We start from the raw sequence: 17,762 nt of genomic DNA, 5'->3' as shown, positions 1-17,762 counted from the left end.
ATTAATTTTTATTTTAAACTAACATTTTCCCCTTTCATTGAAAGTAGATTCTCTTCTCATAAAATATATTCTGACTACAGTTTCCCTTCTCAGTTTCCTCCAATTTCCTTCCCACTTCCCTTCCCATCTGGATTCACTCCCTTTCTGTCTCTCATTAGAACATAACAAGCTTCTAAGAGGTAACAATAAAACATAACAAAATAAAATATAAATAAAATAAAAACCATCACATTGAAGTTGGACAAGGCAACCCAACAGAAGGAAAAGAGCCCAAGAGAAGGCTCAGGAATCAGAGACCCACTCATTCACACACTTGGAAGTCCCACAAAAAATGCTAAATTGAAAGCTATAATATATATTCAGAGGACCTGGTGCAGACTTGCAGGCCTTATGCATGCATGCTGCTTCAGTCTCTGAATTCATGTGAGCTTTGCTCATGTTGATTTAGAGAAACTTGTTTTCTTGGTGTCCTCTATCTCGTAAACTCATTACAATCATTGGGCCTCCTTGTGCAGGATTCCGAGGGCAGGAATTTGATTGAAGACATCCATTGGGGATTAAATTTTAACAAATGGATCTTGAGAGTTATATTCAGACACAAACACAAATTAGTAAATGTAATTTTATTTTTTATTTTTTTTAAAGGAATTGTAACAGGAAAGAACATTTAAATAGTTTAATACTCGCTGAAAATTTTCAACCATAATAAAAAATAACATGTTAATAATTCACATTTAGAGGGTTTAGTGGACTCCAGGTAGATTCAATTCAAAGAGCTACACATTAATATACATTACAATAAAACTACCAAAAGAGAGAATCTTTAAAGGAACAACAACAAAATAGCAACTCATCACATACAGAATTAAAAAAAATACTTGATTCCTTTATCAGACACCAGTGGGATGACACATTAAAACTGTTGAGAGGAAAAGGTGGCCAGCCATGCACATCCATGCACTTGGATTCTCAGGACTCATGTCTTATTTACTCACCTTACCCTAGTTTGAGGCCTGTACTATGATTTTTATAGAATTTGAAATTTGACTGTGTCCTTAAGCTTCCCTCTCAGACTGTTTTGATAGTCTTTTTTATCCAGGAGAGTAAGAACCCACAAAAGGAAACCCTGGCTCCATCATAACAGCATCACTTTCCAATCCTTCATCTTTCTCTTCAGATTTATCACATCTCATTGCCAATGACTGGTATTTGTTTTTTGCTCCTCCTCCCTTCTACTGCAGTCATTTGTGTAAGAGAGACGATAGCCCTGTCCTACTCAGCCTTCCTACTACTCTTTCTCTGTAATGTGCTTTTGTGTTGAATCATCACTAATGCTCTGGCTATGTATGTAAGTGCAGATTTCCCTTTCAGTATGTGTGACAAGGGTTGTATTGTTACCTTCTGTTTTGTTGTTTGTTTTGGTTTTTGTTTGATTGCAAATGAGAAATCTGCCTTCCTTCAAATTAGTGTTCCCCTATAAATAACGAAACATCTCTGCCTGGTCACTTTCAAGAATCTTTTTGTCTCTGCTTTTCAGAAGTTTAATTACTAGGATATTGGTGCAGGTATTTTTAGTTTTGTTTTATTTCGTGTTCACTTGCCTTTTTGTATCTGTGTAATCTGTTTCAACAAATTTGAAAAGTTTTCAGCCACTGTTACATTAAATACTTTTTGAATCTTAACAACCTCCCATTTTCCAAAAATCTGAAAATAATCTTTGCTCATTTGTTTTGTTATATAGATCCTTGAGGCTATATTTTTTTAATTAAAAAAAACAAAACTTGTTTTCCACTAGTTTTATGTCAATTTGACAGAAGCTTCAGTCATTTCGGAAGAGAAAACATCAATTGAGAAAATGTCCCCAACAGATCAGTCTAAGGGCAAGTCTATAGGACAATGTCTTAATTGATGTGGAAGGACCCAGCCCATTTTGGTTGGTGCCATCCCTAGGTAGGATCTCCCAAGCAGGCTGAGTAAGTGTGAGGAGCAAGTGTGAGGAACAGCCAGTAGGGAGCACCCACCCCTCCATGGCCACCAGCCTCCAGTATCCTGCCCCGACTTCCCTCTGTGATAGACTGTTACCTGGGAGTGTAATATAAAATAAAACCTTTCCTCCCCAAGTTGCTTTTGGTTACAGTCTTTATCACAGAAATAGAAACCATAACTAAAACACACATGAAACAAAATAAAGTAGCAGGCTTAAACTCTTACGTAGAAATGAACTAGAGACACTAATTAAAAGAGACAGGAAGAGTTAATTTATTTAAGTGTCTAACAACATACACTCTGGACAAAAAATTACTTCCAATATGACAGCACAAGTAAGTTCAAAGAAAAAGAAAAAGAAAAAAATATACCAGTGTGGGAAGTATAGCACGGTGGCAGAGTGCTTGCCTAACATATGCAAGGCCCTGGCTTCTACTGCCATAACACAAAAAAAGGAAGAAAAAAAAATACTATGCAAAAATTAAGTATTTTAAAAGGCAAAAGTGTCTATAATAAGAGAAAGTAGAAAACAGAGCAGGGGAAATCACCAATAAAACAAAGGGACCCATTAAATACTGACAAAAGGATTAACACATCAAAAGACATGGGTACATATGTGAAGACAGAACCTCAAAGTACAGGAAGCAAACACAAATCCACAATTGCAGATGAAGACATCCAAACCACACACTGAACAATTCATAGAAATATTGGACAGCAAATTAGCAAGGACAGAGAAGAACTCAACACAATCAACCAACATCATCTGTCATGTGGGTTTACACAATGAGAGTAAAATACATACATATTCAAGCACCCAGGAATATTCACAAATAGAAAACAAAACATATCCCAAATCATAAAACAAATGACAGCAATTGAAAGAGAATGGAAATTATACACAGTAAAAACGTCTTGACCACAATGGAAGTAAGGTAAAAAAATCAGTAATGAAGCAAAGAGAAAAAAAAAATCTCCAAATATTCATAACCTAAACAAGCTGTTAATACTCCAGGACTCAAAAAGATCTGAAATCTCAGGAGAAATTTAAAACATCACAAAACTGAATGAAAACTGTTACAGAATATGTGATGCACTAGCTAAAAGTAGTGCCAAAATAGTGTATTGGTGAAATTATTAAGTCCACTCCACGTAGTTAAAAGGGAGGTTTATTTTGTGGGGTAGCTTACAAATGAAGGAATAGGTTGCAGGGTTTGGGAAAGGGATGGCGCAGTCTGGCGGTGTTCTCTGGATAACTCTGCTTAGTCTACCTCCTGCGTCCAGGGTCCTGGAACCAAGAGAGGCCTCTCCTCTTGATCCTTGGTCTTCAGCTTCCTCCCTCAGCCCTGCCTTATGGGCGTGACCATTACTGAAGCCTCAATGGGGGTTGGAACTTCCAGGTCATTGTAAGGGAAACAAAGCCCCCCCCCCCACTAGCTCTGCTAATTGCAGATTCAGTGGAAAATACTGCACTCTGCCCCCACGCCCCATACCAGAAAAGTTAGCCCATCATACTATGCTAACAGGATGCTTGCAGGATGACCCCTGCGGTTGCGTTTGCAAGATAAATTGCTTGGGAGGAATGCTTGCCAAATAACCCCTTGCTAGATAAGCTTGGAATTCGTTTACCTACCCAGACTCTGAGAAAGACAGAGGAGACATCTGGCGTCCAGGTGTCTGCACTCGGGGTGACCCCACTCCCCTGCCCTGGTAAAACTGCCTCATAAAAGGCCTGTGAGCCTCAAACTCCTTGCGCTGGTGTCCCACGAGCTCGTGTTAAAGTAAAGCTTCATTTGTGACCCGATATCGGAGTGAAGCTCTTTGTTTTGTACGCCGACCCTAACAATACAAGACTATATACAAAGAAATGGTTATCAAATATTGTCCAGGAGTAATGAGGGATAATGACCTAGATAAGTTGGAGCTACAATCAATGCAAACAATATCAAGCAAAAAACACATACTAAAATCCAGGGAAGTCTAGAGTGTTGGTAGGTGGCATGTTACAAAGATCATTCCAAAAGGTGTCCTATCCTAAAGAACCTGAGTCTAATATTTAATATATTCTAAGATATTATATATATATGTGTGTGTGTGTGTGTATATATATATATATATATATACACACACACACACACACACATACATACACACACACACACACACACACTAAGTTGTAACTATAATTGCTAGTCTTCAACCTTGAATTTTCTCAATGCTGATGAGAAAGGAACAACAGCTGCGGAAAGACACTGGATGACAGACAAAACTCCTGAGCTAAAACAACCGGTTTATTTCAAAGATGTGTGGACCTCAGAATGGACACCTGGATATGTCCTACGTTGGAGAAGGGGTTTTGCTTTTGTTTCCGCCGGAGAAGAAAAGCTATGGATACCAACAAAATTAATAAAAATTCGATTTGAACAGGAGAAACCCCTTGATGAGGAGAAGGAAAAAATCATCCACCAATGTGACATCTCTTCAAGTTGTAAGAAAAAATTAGCAATCAAAGGTTGGGGTAGGGTTCTGTTTTTGTCTTTCCAGGATAATGGAAATACCCATCTTCTAGAAATCATAAGGCCTTGGATATCCGGATGTTTACAGGAGAAAGAAAGAATCTATTGGTACCAATCTACACAGGGTAAAATATCACTGTCTAACATCTATATCTATCAATCTAGAATAGTTGTGGTTCCAATTCAGTTATAAACCAAGCTGGCTTTGGAGATGGAATTGGCTCACTCCTTCTCTAAACCCAAGCATATTGATAAAAGAAAGGGTTGAGAGATTCTTCAGTCCCATATCAGAAGAGCCCTCTGATGTGAGACAGAAGGAAACAAATAATAAGGGACCATTGTCTTCAAGATTCTAATTCTCTCCATGCTTACTCTTGATTTCTTGGAATCCTTTCTTATACGTCATGTCATCTTTAAATCCAAACCTTCCATTCTGATAAAAGTAAGTTTTTCCAATAGCAATCTCTGAAGTCTCCAGAAGGAAGATGGGGCCCCAACAACAACAACTCTACCCAATCCAGAATGATGCCATGGCAATCATCATCATACTACACTTCTTGCCAGAATTTCAGACAATCTTACCCATTACTCTGAGTTAGTCTAACTGAGATTTAACTATCTGAGCTTCTCACAGTACCCAACAGAGATACCATCACCCCCTAAACAGCAGGAAGCAGTTCTAAGAAAATGACACCCCTTCTCCCTAAGGTTTCATATTTCTCAGGGTTATGGATGATGGTTCTACGGTTGGGGGTAGAAGAAACTGTTAAACTCAGTACTCTCCTTAAGGAAAGAAAAGATGTCTCAAAAAAAAAAAAAAAGGGAAAAGAAGAAATGGAATGGATAGGTATAAAATATTATGGTAGACTATCATATACATTAGTAAACAAATTTAGTAAAATAGCAGCCTTAAATAATTTGCACTGTAATTTGCACTGTTATGAATTCTTATATGTTGATACAAATATAAACTTTTTATATTCCTATTTAAAATAATTTGTATAGATACAAATACAAAACTATGTTATAATATACACATATTTTTACTCTTATTTGAAGTATTTGTATATTGATACAAATGTAAATTTATATCTGTCACTGTATGTATGTTCTACTTCTGTTTAAGATATTATGTATACTGATATATATTTATGATTATTATCATATTGTATATTGCACTATACATTCCTACCTCTGTTAAAGATATTTTGTGTCCTGTCACAATTTTCAAGTCATTGTCCTTTTACTGTACATTTGCTTACAGACTGTTTATCCTGTTAATGTGAAGCCTTAGTCCTTAGGTTATTTAGGTAGATAATACTTAGAGAACTATAGTCACCCATGCTTGTCATTTCTATAGTTATGTTAGTTAGGTTCTCCAGATTTACAGAAACATATGACAGATGGATAGGTAATCTTCAAATACTCCATAGACCTAGAATATGGCATTTAAATGTTTTGATAACTTAGAATTCTGTTGACATGAGACACGATTGCTCCTGGCAGCACGGATCTGATCCTGAGAAAAAAAAAAAACGCTATAAAAAAACTAGAGGAGGGGTTGGGGATTTAGCTCAGTGGTAGAGCGCTTGCCTAGCAAGCGCAAGGCCCTAGGTTCGGTCCTCAGCTCTGAAAAAAAGAAAAGAAATACAGACACCCATACTCATAAAATAAAAATAAATAAATATTTTTTAAAACATATACAACTACCAGCAACTGTATTGGGAGGCAAAAGCAGGATCTCAGAGTTCGAGGCCAGCCTAATCTACACAGTGAGTTCCAGGACAGCCAGACCTACATAGTGAGACCCTGTCTCAAAAAATAAATAAATAAAAAGAGCTCCTAAATATAACTTCCTAGCAATTATACTCTTTCTAACTCTACCTTTGTAGATAAGCTATAATCAAAATATAATCATAAATACAAATCTACATTTAAACAAAACTAAGCAATAAACACTTTCAATGGATCAGAATGTACCTAAAAACTAATGCCAAGTGATTCTTTTGTAACACCCAATTGCCTAGCATCAGTAGTGTTATCTAACCATTTAAATGTGACATTTCTTTTTTTTTTAAAGATATATTTATTTATTATGTATACAGTGTTCTGCATGAAGACACCTCAACATCAAAGACAGAATTGTGGCTGCAATAGGATAAGTAGATTTGAGATCTGAAGTGTAGAAATGACACTCTGGTGATTATTAGGGCTTAATATGTTAAAAGAGGTGTGGCTATTCCAAGATTTCTGGGATGACAGATGTGGTGTGTTAACATTTACAAAGGTGAAAAACATTTAAGACAATGGCAAATTCAGTTTGCCCATATTCGATGCCCTCAAAACACTACATATCAGGTAGACAGTCAAATGTATATACAAATTGGGACCAGGATTAGGGAAAGAAGATCTAGACCAGAGCCTCCTTGCAGTGGAAACAAATGCAAAGCAGGAAAACAAAAACCTTAAAGCCAAAAGTCTTCATGAGAGCTTTCAAACCTGCCTCGACCTCTTCTATCTCATAACTAAACCACAGTTTTAGTTTAAATTTAATTGTCTTTTCCTATAACATCTATCTTGCACTGAGCATCTTCCATTAGAAGCTCAAAGCTAAACATACACTATTTTTTCTCCGTAACACAAAATCCTATAGCACACCAGGAAATCTACTATCAATTCCATTTTACAAATGGGAAAACTGAGCCTCTGAAAGATGCTTGCTTGCCTAAGCATCACAGATTTGGAAGATGGCAGCAGATTTCTACCTAAAATCTACATATTACCTACTATTTATTAATTAGTACTTAACACCTAGTGTAACCCCCCCACCATCAGTAATATTACTATAAAACCAAATACTAGTTCTATCACTTCCCCTGATTCAAAAGTTCATTAAACTTATATCTCGAATAGCTATAATACAGTTTAAACTATCTATAATAAATTTTTGAAAGGCCAAAGTTGCACCATCACTTCAGAGTTCATGGCACTGTACATATCTTTATTATTTTATTTACTGTATTATATTTTCAATCTGTTGTCTTCCCACAAACTGTAGCAAAGAGACCAGAAGTTGTCTCCAAAATTGATACAAACTCCCCCCAACAATGCAACAAATGGTTCACAAATCACTGAAGTGGTTTTTCTAATTATCATATCTGAAACCCAAAAATCTAAATCATTTACTTTAATCACCTTATCTTGAAAACGTATTTTCCCTAAATATAGAAACTATCTGAACAAACTTAAGCAACTAAGCCTCAAAGTTCTTTGGGAAAATTATTTCTGTCACATACTACATAATAGTTTAAAATAGAATACTACCACAATATCAAAACACAAATCCATATAAACTCAGCTACCTATCTGATCTGCATTCTACTCATTTTCCAAGTAATTTATTCTCAATTCTTATACAGCAAAGGGGGGAGGGAGACAATGGTCTTTGACAGAAAAATCATTTTTAGATGTTAATAAGAACATTATACACAATTACCTATGGGCTAAATGATGCCACTAATGTTGCAAACTTGCCTGCAAATAACAGAGGTAAGGAACAAGATATACATGAAACAAGATTTTGAAAACTGTTGAAGTAGGTGATAGATGAATGTCACTTAGCTGATTGGTTGACCTTCTCTATTTTTGAAAATACTGGAAATTTTCCTTAAAAAACTTAGTTTTCCCCATACAGGATTTAATGATATAATGTAATAAATGAAGCCTAAAAACAGTTCTTTGGAACAATTTCTTCCATTGTTCTAAGTTAGCAAGAACTAGATGATCTATATAATACCCTTAACCATAACAAAATCCCAACCTTCTTCCTGAGAATAAACTGGGTAGCTCTAATATTTATACTACCATATGGAAAACAAATACTACCAGATAAAACCCCAAGAACACATTAACAGGATTTTAGCAATATAGACAAAGGACAGAATAAAAAGGGAAAGGAATTAAAAGTAAAAACAGACTTGTAGGAGGAAAAAACTGACAAACAACTGAAAAAACGGGTTTAGAAACCAAAAACTGTTAAATAGGAAACTGACCCCATCCTTTGGAGTTACAGTTCCTAAATTAGGTCACTATCAGCCCATGTCACACCAGGCCCAAGAGTAAAAACAGCAGTGATACATCCTAAAAGGGAGAACAGGAGCTCTTGAAAGAAAAGTAAGACATAGGAAATGGGAAATGGGAAAAATAAGCAGGAGAGACCCGGGGGAGGGGGGGACAGCGTGGGAGGGAGGAGGGATAAATAACACTATGAATGTCTAAAAATGTACATATATGTATACATACATACATATATACAAAGAGAGTTTAATAGAAGTTCTATCTCTTGGGGTGACAATGTGTCCCCCAAAAGTCATGGACTATCTAACAAAACCCCAGTACCAGGCACTCCTTTAGAGGTGTTGTTCAGGGGAGTCCGAGAAACCTCCCAAAACAATACAGGCAATTGCCCTTGGTTGCCTCCCCGGATTTGCAGATAAGACCTGATTGCTAAAGACACCACATACTTCAAAGGCCTGGGAGGAATCAAGCTGGAACTGACCTAGAAGCCTCCTTCCTGACTAACTCCACTGGAAAGTGCTATGCAAGCTTCCAAGGGAAGGAGGAAAACAACCAATAATTCTACACAGCTGTTACATCTATGATCCACAACAATGATCAGCATGGCAAGATATCTCTAAAGGTACAAGAGTGGCACTTGTATCTTGGTCATAACCAACAAGCTGTCTAATTGGACGTAAGGCCTGCTCAACAAGGAGGGAAATAACGCCTGATACAAGAAACCTACCTATGGCTGGTAAGGCTGTGGACTCTAAAAAAGAACCCAGTACTGCCACTTTCTTATACCAGTATTATCTCTAACCACATTCTAAATACCTTTATACCCACGGGTAACTATAGATCTCACCATTATCAAAGACGGGTTTTTTTGCAGCAGAAACTATTACAAAATACTTCACTTAATCAAAACGCAGAGAACTGACTGGATGCCTAGCTCCAATGGATACATCTACAACACAATCCCTTCACCCAAGGCTCAGAGAATACAGAGAAAGAAGGGACAGAAAGATTGGCTGTAAGAACCAAAAGACGAGGATATATGCAAGACAGTGTCTTCTATATGACAGGGAAGCTTCACCCATGAAATAGCAACAATATGGCTGCCTAAAACAAGACCAGCATAATGACCACACCAGGTGACATGCCAAACTGGATAAGGAAATTCTGAAAGGTACCCCCTAGATGAAAAGCAACAGACGACAGCTGCTAAGAAAGAAAGAATCCATCTTCTCCAGGGATGAGATTCCTGATAGGTTATCTAATTCCTGAGTGCATAAACATATGAGCAACACTAGATGAACTCAGCGGGTCTTATTTATAAATTTATATAATATAGATATGTAATAATTAAAGATAAGAGGCCATGAAGTTGAAAAAGAGAGGACATGAGAAAAGTTAAACAGAGGGAGGGGAGAAATGGTGTCACTACAGTACCCATGTATGATATCCTAAAAAAAAAAAAAAAAAAAAGTAATAATAAAACATGCTAAAGAGAAAAATGGAGAATGAGTACAGTGATTATCACAAAGCCACCTAAAATGCATGCACATCTCCTGTTTGTACTTCATTCACTACTATTCCCCCACCAAGTTCAGAAATATTCCAACTTGCCATGTAACAAAATGCTGTAAAGCACTTAATGGTTTTGAACTATAAAAACAGAAATTTAAAGTGAGCTTTAGTGTTTAAAAAATGCTATAATATTCTCACAATGCTGCATCATTTTTAAATGTCTCTAGTTTAAAGAACAACCAGCCCCCAGGAAGTTGCTGCAAGATCCCAAGTTCAAGGTCAGCCTGTACTACATAGCAAACTATGCTCAAAAGAAAGACAAGAGGGGTTAAAGATATAGCTCAGAAGTTAAAAGCACTTGTTCTTTCAGAGAATCCCAGCACAGTTCCTTGCACCTATATAGTGACTAACAAGTCATCTGTAACTCTAGTTCCAGAGGATCTAATGCCCTCTTTTGGCCTTCCAGGGTACTGTACCTGTGTGGTATGCAGACACACCTGCAGTTATACATAAAGTAAAAACAAGTCTAGTCCGGTTGTGGTGGCACACGCCTTTAATCCCAGCATCAGGAGGCAGAAGCAGGTGCATATCTGTGAGTTCAAGGCCAGCCTGGTCTATAGAGTGAGTTCCAAAACAGCCAGGGCTGTTAAACAGAGAAACTCTGTCTTAAGAGGAAAAGAAAAAAAAAAGTATAATTTTTTTTTTTTTTTTTTTTTTTTTTTTTAAAGAAAGTTATCATATGGCTCTTACAGAGGAACCAGGTTCAATTTCTAGCACCCACATCAGGTAATTCACAACTACTTGAACTCCAGCTCCAGGGGATCTGACACCCTCTTGTGGTCTTCAGGGACAATGCACTCATGTGAACAAACCTATACACAGACACATACACACATAATTAATAATAAAAATAAGGAACTCTAGAGACAACTCAGTCATTAAGAGTATCGTTGCTCTTGCAGAGGATCCAAGTTCAGTTCCCAGCACCCACCTGGCAGCTCACAACCATATGTAATTCCAGTTCCAGAGGATCCAATATACTCTTCTGACCTCTGAAGACACCAGGAACACATGTGGTGCACATACATGCAGGTAAAATACATAAAACAAATAAAATCTTAAAAAAAAAAATTTACATGAGAGAAATGAACTATATAAAATAAAATTCAAAATCCATCTCCCCAGTTGTGTTCTGCACTCCAAAATAGTGATTACTTAACTACTGTGTGATTACCCTACAAACTCATTTAAGAACCCAAAGAAAAGTATATATTACTACAAAGAAAGATCATGAGGTAGATAACACATAGATCATCCTTTGAAGAGCTGAAAAAGCTAAAATCTGACTTTTAGATTATTTTACTAAACAAAATTAAGAAGCAACCTGTTAGTAAACATGTAGTAACTACATAAAATTCTGTCCAAGCAATTGTGACTATAATTGTTTAGAAGATAATTTTCCAAACTAGAAAACATTTTTAGAAATCCATCAAATTAAAAATCTAATTCCCAAGCACAAGGTATATTTATTTAGTGTGTATGTGTATGGGGGGGGGGGGGGTGACTCAGTTCTCTTTCAGTTCTCTTTCCCTCCTCAAAATAGTTTGAAGGGATCAAACTCAAGACCTAGGGTTGGCAACAAGTGCCTTTTCCTGATGAGTCACCTCCCTAGCCCTCATACTATTTCTATAACTATTTTTTCCAACCAGAACACTAAAGTTCTTTAGCATTGGAAATGAATATCCCCTTTAAGTCCTTACAAATAGAAAGTACACATTTGTTTTCATACATCACCAATAATCCAAATATTATAACACAAAAAGACACCTCTAAAACTAACCTAATAATTTCCTCATATATGCAAAACCAAGTTCAAAAAAATAAATGCTTCAGTGTATCTTAAACTATTTTTATTACCCACGCCCAAAAATAAAAATGACAAGTATTTTCTTAATATCACTTTAAGAATACATTTTTTGTTTTGTTTTGTTTTTTGTTTTGTTTTGTTTGTTTTGGTTTTTCGAGACAGGGTTTCCCTGTGTAGCTTTGCGCCTTTTCCTGGAACTCACTTGGTAGCCCAGGCTGGCCTCAAACTCACAGAGATCCGCCTGGCTCTGCCTCCCAAGTGCTGGGATTAAAGGCACGCACCACCACCACCTTAATTTTTCAAATGATGAACAATTTATAATTCCCAAGTATTCTATAAAATTTTTCTACTATAAGAACTATCAAAAAGAAATCCAACCAGAATACTTAAGACAAACTTAACAATACAATTGTTTAAAATAAACAACTATAGTGCCTGGGATATGGCTCAGCCAATAATCACTTACTGCCAAGGCTGACCAGCTGGGTTAAATCCTGGTGACAAAGGTAAAGGTGAGAACAAGGAGTCCTCTGACTTTCCATTGGTGCTTGCTAGTGTGCCTGCTCTAGCCTACATGCTTGCATGCAGGTGTGCTCTCTCACTCTCCCGCCTCCCCGCCTCCCCGCCGCCCCCCCCCACTTACACACTAAATGTGACAACAAAAAAAGCTACGTATTTCATTTTAAATATATGTCTTATTTTTAAATGTGTGAAGTCTATGTGTGGGCCTATGTGTAGCATGTGTGTGCATGTAAGGTGCAGATGCCCATAGAGGCCAGAAAAAGATCAGAGCCACTGAAGCTGAAGTTCTAAGGATATTTATTGTAAGTTGTCCAATGTTGGTGCTGGAAACCAAACTCGAGTCCTCTGCAAGGACTGGCTCTTAACTTCTGGACCATCACTCCAGCTCCACAGTTACATATTTTAGTGATAAATTACCTCACACACAAATAAGATACCCCAGATTGACAGAGCCACATTCCCCAGGCCTCTACCATGTTAGTACTCTAATGATACTACATAGTATTATCTCATACTTATACTCTTTACTTTTCTTCTCTCTATATATGCCTAACTGAAATCCTTATCTAATTAAAAAGTATACCCCAAAAAGTTTTCAAATCTGTAAAAAGAAGTCAGCATAGTTAATTTCTGATAAAATGTTTCACTTAGTTATTTCTCAGTAACGCCACTGTATTAGGAAAACAAAAATAATGAATTATTAGTGCTAGAGAGAGAGATGGCTCAATGGTTAAGAGCACTGGCTGCTCTTCTAGAGGTTCCAGGTTCAATTCCAAGGACCCACATGGCAATTCACAACTGCCAGTTCTAAGGGATCAGAAGCTTTCTTTTGGCCTCATCAGTCACCACCCAACTGGTAGACAGACAGACATACAAGTAAAACATCCACAGGCATAAACAAGTAATAATTATAATAATAATGAATAATTAAGTTATCCAAAAATTAAGGGTCAGCATTAAAGAGAAAACTTAAAGGTCATGCTATATTACAAGAAGGTATTACTACAAAAATACTGTACTAAATTTTTTAAATCCAAAAAACCATACTATATATCAAAGACAATCCTGCAAAGAAAACATCTTTCAATGACTCTAAGTAATGGAATATCACAAAAGAACACAGAGTCCAGGAGAAATCACCTGAATACAGCAGCCTCACACAGGAAAAAGTAATAAGTTTGGGAACAAAAAAAAGCACTTATTTAATGGCTTTAGTTTTCCAAAACCTTTTAGACTTCTGTTTATAAATGTGCACTTTAAAACTTTAAAGATACAATAAAAACACAAGGGGAAAAATTTTCTGAAAACAAGTAAGAATGACTAAATTTCCACAAGAAAAGTTAAATAACTTTTGGCACAGACTAAATTTTTCTGGAAATAGTGCAACAAAATTAATAGTTAAAAAAAGAATTCTGGGAATTATTCAACTTATTATGTGTTCAGTTAAACTGCCTGAACGCACCCCATCCATACCATAGAGAAAAGCCAACACTTTTTTTAAAGAGTTACAAAGAAAATAATTCTGAAACCAACAGAACTCAACATTCCACTCCCCAAACCTCAGGTCCAAAAATACTGATTCTCAGGACACTCAGAGGATAGATAAAACTAAATAATTCAACACTTCTTTCCAAGGACCCTAATTCACTTATTCTACTTAGAATCTAATTCAAACAGAAGAAAGGTAACGTGTTATGAAGCATAAATTTATATCACACATTTTACTGATATGTTCAGGCTAATAAGGACACAACGAAGATCCATGTGAGCATTCAAAGGAAATAATATCAAATGTTTTTGCATTAAGGCTGTTAGGTCCTGATCTAAGTAGCTAGGACCCTAAGGAGCAATGAGCCAAAACAAATGATTTTTTTAGCTCAAATATACTCCTCAGTTTATCAAACTACCCTACACTTATAAAGTCATAATTCTTCCCAAAAATAAAATGAAGCTTCACAAATCGTTCGTGTTTAAGATGGTACTTATTCAAATACCAGAAAAAAATAATGCACTTAGAAAATACTCAATTTTTAAAATGTTAACTGTAGGTTTCACTATTACAATATAATCCAACGTTAAGCACCACCCACTGTGATTCTGATTACAAGCATTCTAAGATATGAAATTATGAACTAGCACTTTACACATGTACATAAAACAGATTCAACTTATTTCTTCATCATCATAACCAAAAGCAATAAATTTAGTCCAACTTTTCCAAATGAATTCTTCCTGCTAGCAACTTTACTAACCCAATGTAGACTAGCAATGTTCACTCCAAAATAAAATGGCCCTCCAATTAGAACACTTTAACTTTGGAATGACAGCTTACAGTAATCTAGTCTTTGTACATGAAAATACTTCAAATAGGTTGTGGGGAACCTTAAAAACAGAGAACCAACAACTATTGACGTTATATATCATTTGAGAACTAGTCACCATACATTATTTTCCAGCGACAATTTTAAATAAGCAAATTAATACCCACACTGTCAAAGTTTAATTCAAATGTTCTTACGGTTCAAAGAAACTGGACTTACTGAAAAGGATTATGTCTGTTTTGCTTTCTGGTCATTGTCTGCAATCAAAACTTCTTATATTTAGATACTTTTAAACAAAAACGAGTGTGATCACAGATAAAAAGCAATTAATGCCGCTAAACCAAAATACTGGCAAAAAAATAAGGAGTAAAATAATCAACTTTTTAAAATGCTCTTAGGCTTTAGTCATCTTTCTTAAACTTCTCAATTGCAACAATAGAGCTAAGTGTCAAATGCAAACCTAGAGATTTCCGCCAAAGAAGAAAATGTCTAATGAATGCAACACCTATCATATACACTCCAAGTTTCAGGGTCCCAATTAACAAGAAAGCTTCCTAATACCATTCCAATCACACTTCAGTCAGGAAATATAAACTAAAGCAGGCAGAACGAGACTCCAGCCTTTGTTCAATAGCTTACGATGGGTAACTAAATGTGCTACAGGTTGATAAGCATTTACCAGGCTTATGCATGCTGTTTTCAAGCTAGAGAAGGGTACAAAAAATCTACATGCAAATAACTTATGATAATTTTTATTAACTACCGAGCAACACACTCCAAAGGAGAGGCCTATTCTTCGATACTATTTATTTCCATGTTTACCTCTCCTCCTTCCCCCAACCCCCCCCCTTCACTTTCTCCTCCCACCCTGTCCCGCCATCTTGGGCCGATAGAAGCAGCCATTACTTAACTAAATGACAGTACCAACAACTTTCCACACAAATAAACGGAGACTACACCCCGAATCCTCCCCAACCGTCCCTGACAGACTCACAGGAAACGAAGCTCCAGAAAACGCACCACATATAACTGTGGCAGATCTATGGCAGAAAGACCCAAAAAGTAAACAAGTCACCTAACTTCAGGTAAAGCACATAGCAATTGAGATACATGCCAGCAACCCAATGCAAACTCTTCACCGACCTAAACTACGTACAACTTCCCCCTTCAGGAAGCAGAGACAAGAAGCCATCCCAAAATGTTTGGGTAAGAGCAGACATCACGAACAGCCTGACTAAAGGAAGAGCCTAAAAACCAGGGGAGGTAACAAACCGAGAATTTAAGGAAATCAGCACCCGTTTATGATCTCACGACCCTCCAGAGGCACCTCGGAGATCATCGGCCTAGCTCCCAAGGGCGGAAAAATAGGAAGCAATTTGGTCGCCCCACATGAGCTCGGCCCAAAATGCGCTGCTGCTTCTGTTCCTCCGGTTCCAAGAGAAGTGATCGCTCAAGAGAGCAAGCGAGGCACGAGGGGGTGCGGGGAGCGCAGGGGCAGGAAATAGTTTTCCAAAAGACCTTCGGCCGTCGTTCGAGGCCACAATGAGTGGTGACCCCGCTGCGGGGCCCCGGGGCAAGCGCGCCTCTGGCCCGAGAGACCGGGTCCGCGCTCCGGCCCGCAGCTGCCTTACCTTGCCCAGTAGGGCCTTCATCCTGGCGCCATCTTCATGAAACCTCACGAACCCGAAGAGGCGGCTGCGGAGAGACACACGCGGCTCGTTAGTGCTCCTGCAACGCCGCCGACCGGTCCCTGCCAGAGCCCGAGGCCCCGGCGTCCGCGCGGGGCCGAGAGCGCCAAGCCGAGGTGCCCGCCCCACCGCCACCACGGACGAGCCACGCTCCGGCCTCCGCGGAGAGCGGCGCCTGCCTGTCCCGAGCCGCCCCGGCCGGTGCCCGCGCCCCGTACCTGTCCAGTCCGCCGAGCGCCTCCCTCTCCTCAGCTGTCAGGCTGGGGGACGCCTCTTCGCTCTCGCCGCTCGCTTTTCCCGCCGCCATTTTCTTTTCCTCATCACCGAAAGCGGCGGCGGCGGCGGCGGTAGCGAGCGACACTCCGCAGGATTTCATGGAAACGCAGCGAATTCACAACTACAACGCCGACACCCCCCCTCCCCGGGCCGGGGCCCGCAACGACGCTCCCAATCTCCGCACGGGACCGGCACACCAACTTTATCTCTGCCTCCTCCTCAGCCGCGAAAGGCGGCGGCGAAAAATCCCAACGCGGTAAACGCGAAGGCAGCGGCAGCAGGGGCTATGGAGCCACTGGGTCGGTAGCGGCGACGGCTCGGCTGTAGGGTCACATCGCGAGGGCGGGAAGGGGGCAGCCACAGGCAGGGACGGCGGGAATGGCCGGAGAGCGCGGGGATCGGGAGCTCCGGGGAGGATTCGTAGGAGACACAAACTTCCCCGGCACCAGCACAAAGTTGTTGTAATTGTGTCACACAGCGAACCCCACGCCGTCGCCGTGACCCCCCCTCCCTGCCCGGCTGCTGCAGCCAATCGAAGCAATCCACTCGCTTCACGTGACCTTTGTTGACTCGCGTCAGCCATGGTTCCACTCAACTTGCTAGCTGCTTTAGCCCGCCCACCGAGGCCGCCACAGAACCGGGAGCGGGATGCTCGCCCGTTCTAGTCGGTGGTTGGCTGGTGAGCGCGTCTGTCCTGAGAAGGGTTGTCCCTGAGTGGGGGCAGCCGGTTAGGTTGTGCCACTTAAATACACCGGCAGAGAATGGAGGGTCCGGGCGGTGTCGCTTCGGGAGCTGTGGCGGGCTCGGCGGGGGGAGGGGAGAGCTTGGGCAGGGCGGGTTGAGCGAGGATACTACGGACAGTCTCTGGCTGCCCGGAAGCCTTGGGGTGGGCCGAGACTGTGGCTTCGGTGGTCCGGCGCGCGCTCGCGCACTCCGGGAGTATCGATCCCCACAGTGCCATAGACCGGCCGAGTCGCGGGGAGGCACCACTCGGTCT

At 39.4% G+C, this 17,762-nt stretch overlaps 1 protein-coding gene across 8 annotated transcripts in view; it reads right to left on the bottom strand.

The window, feature by feature from the left end:
• The window catches only part of Kdm6a (lysine demethylase 6A), a 145,545-nt gene extending 128,297 nt beyond the window's left edge, over window positions 1–17,248 (bottom strand). For 6 of the 8 annotated variants that reach the window (XM_036174094.1, XM_036174097.1, XM_036174098.1 and 3 more), the window contains exons 1-2: window positions 16,708–17,247; window positions 16,433–16,496 (exon numbers count right to left, since the gene is read on the bottom strand). In XM_036174094.1, coding sequence (XP_036029987.1) covers window positions 16,433–16,496; window positions 16,708–16,865 — 222 coding nt within the window. In that variant the 5' untranslated portion in view covers window positions 16,866–17,247. Of the gene's footprint in view, window positions 1–16,432; window positions 16,497–16,707 lie in introns of all 8 variants that reach the window. The other 2 variants (XM_036174095.1, XM_036174101.1) reach the window with 1 other exon arrangement.
• Window positions 17,249–17,762: the final 514 nt, after the last annotated feature.

This window comes from Onychomys torridus, chromosome X (assembly GCF_903995425.1).
Source record: "Onychomys torridus chromosome X, mOncTor1.1, whole genome shotgun sequence".
Classification (NCBI taxonomy): Eukaryota; Metazoa; Chordata; class Mammalia; order Rodentia; family Cricetidae; genus Onychomys; species Onychomys torridus.
This window is presented reverse-complemented; position numbering and strand designations above follow the sequence as displayed.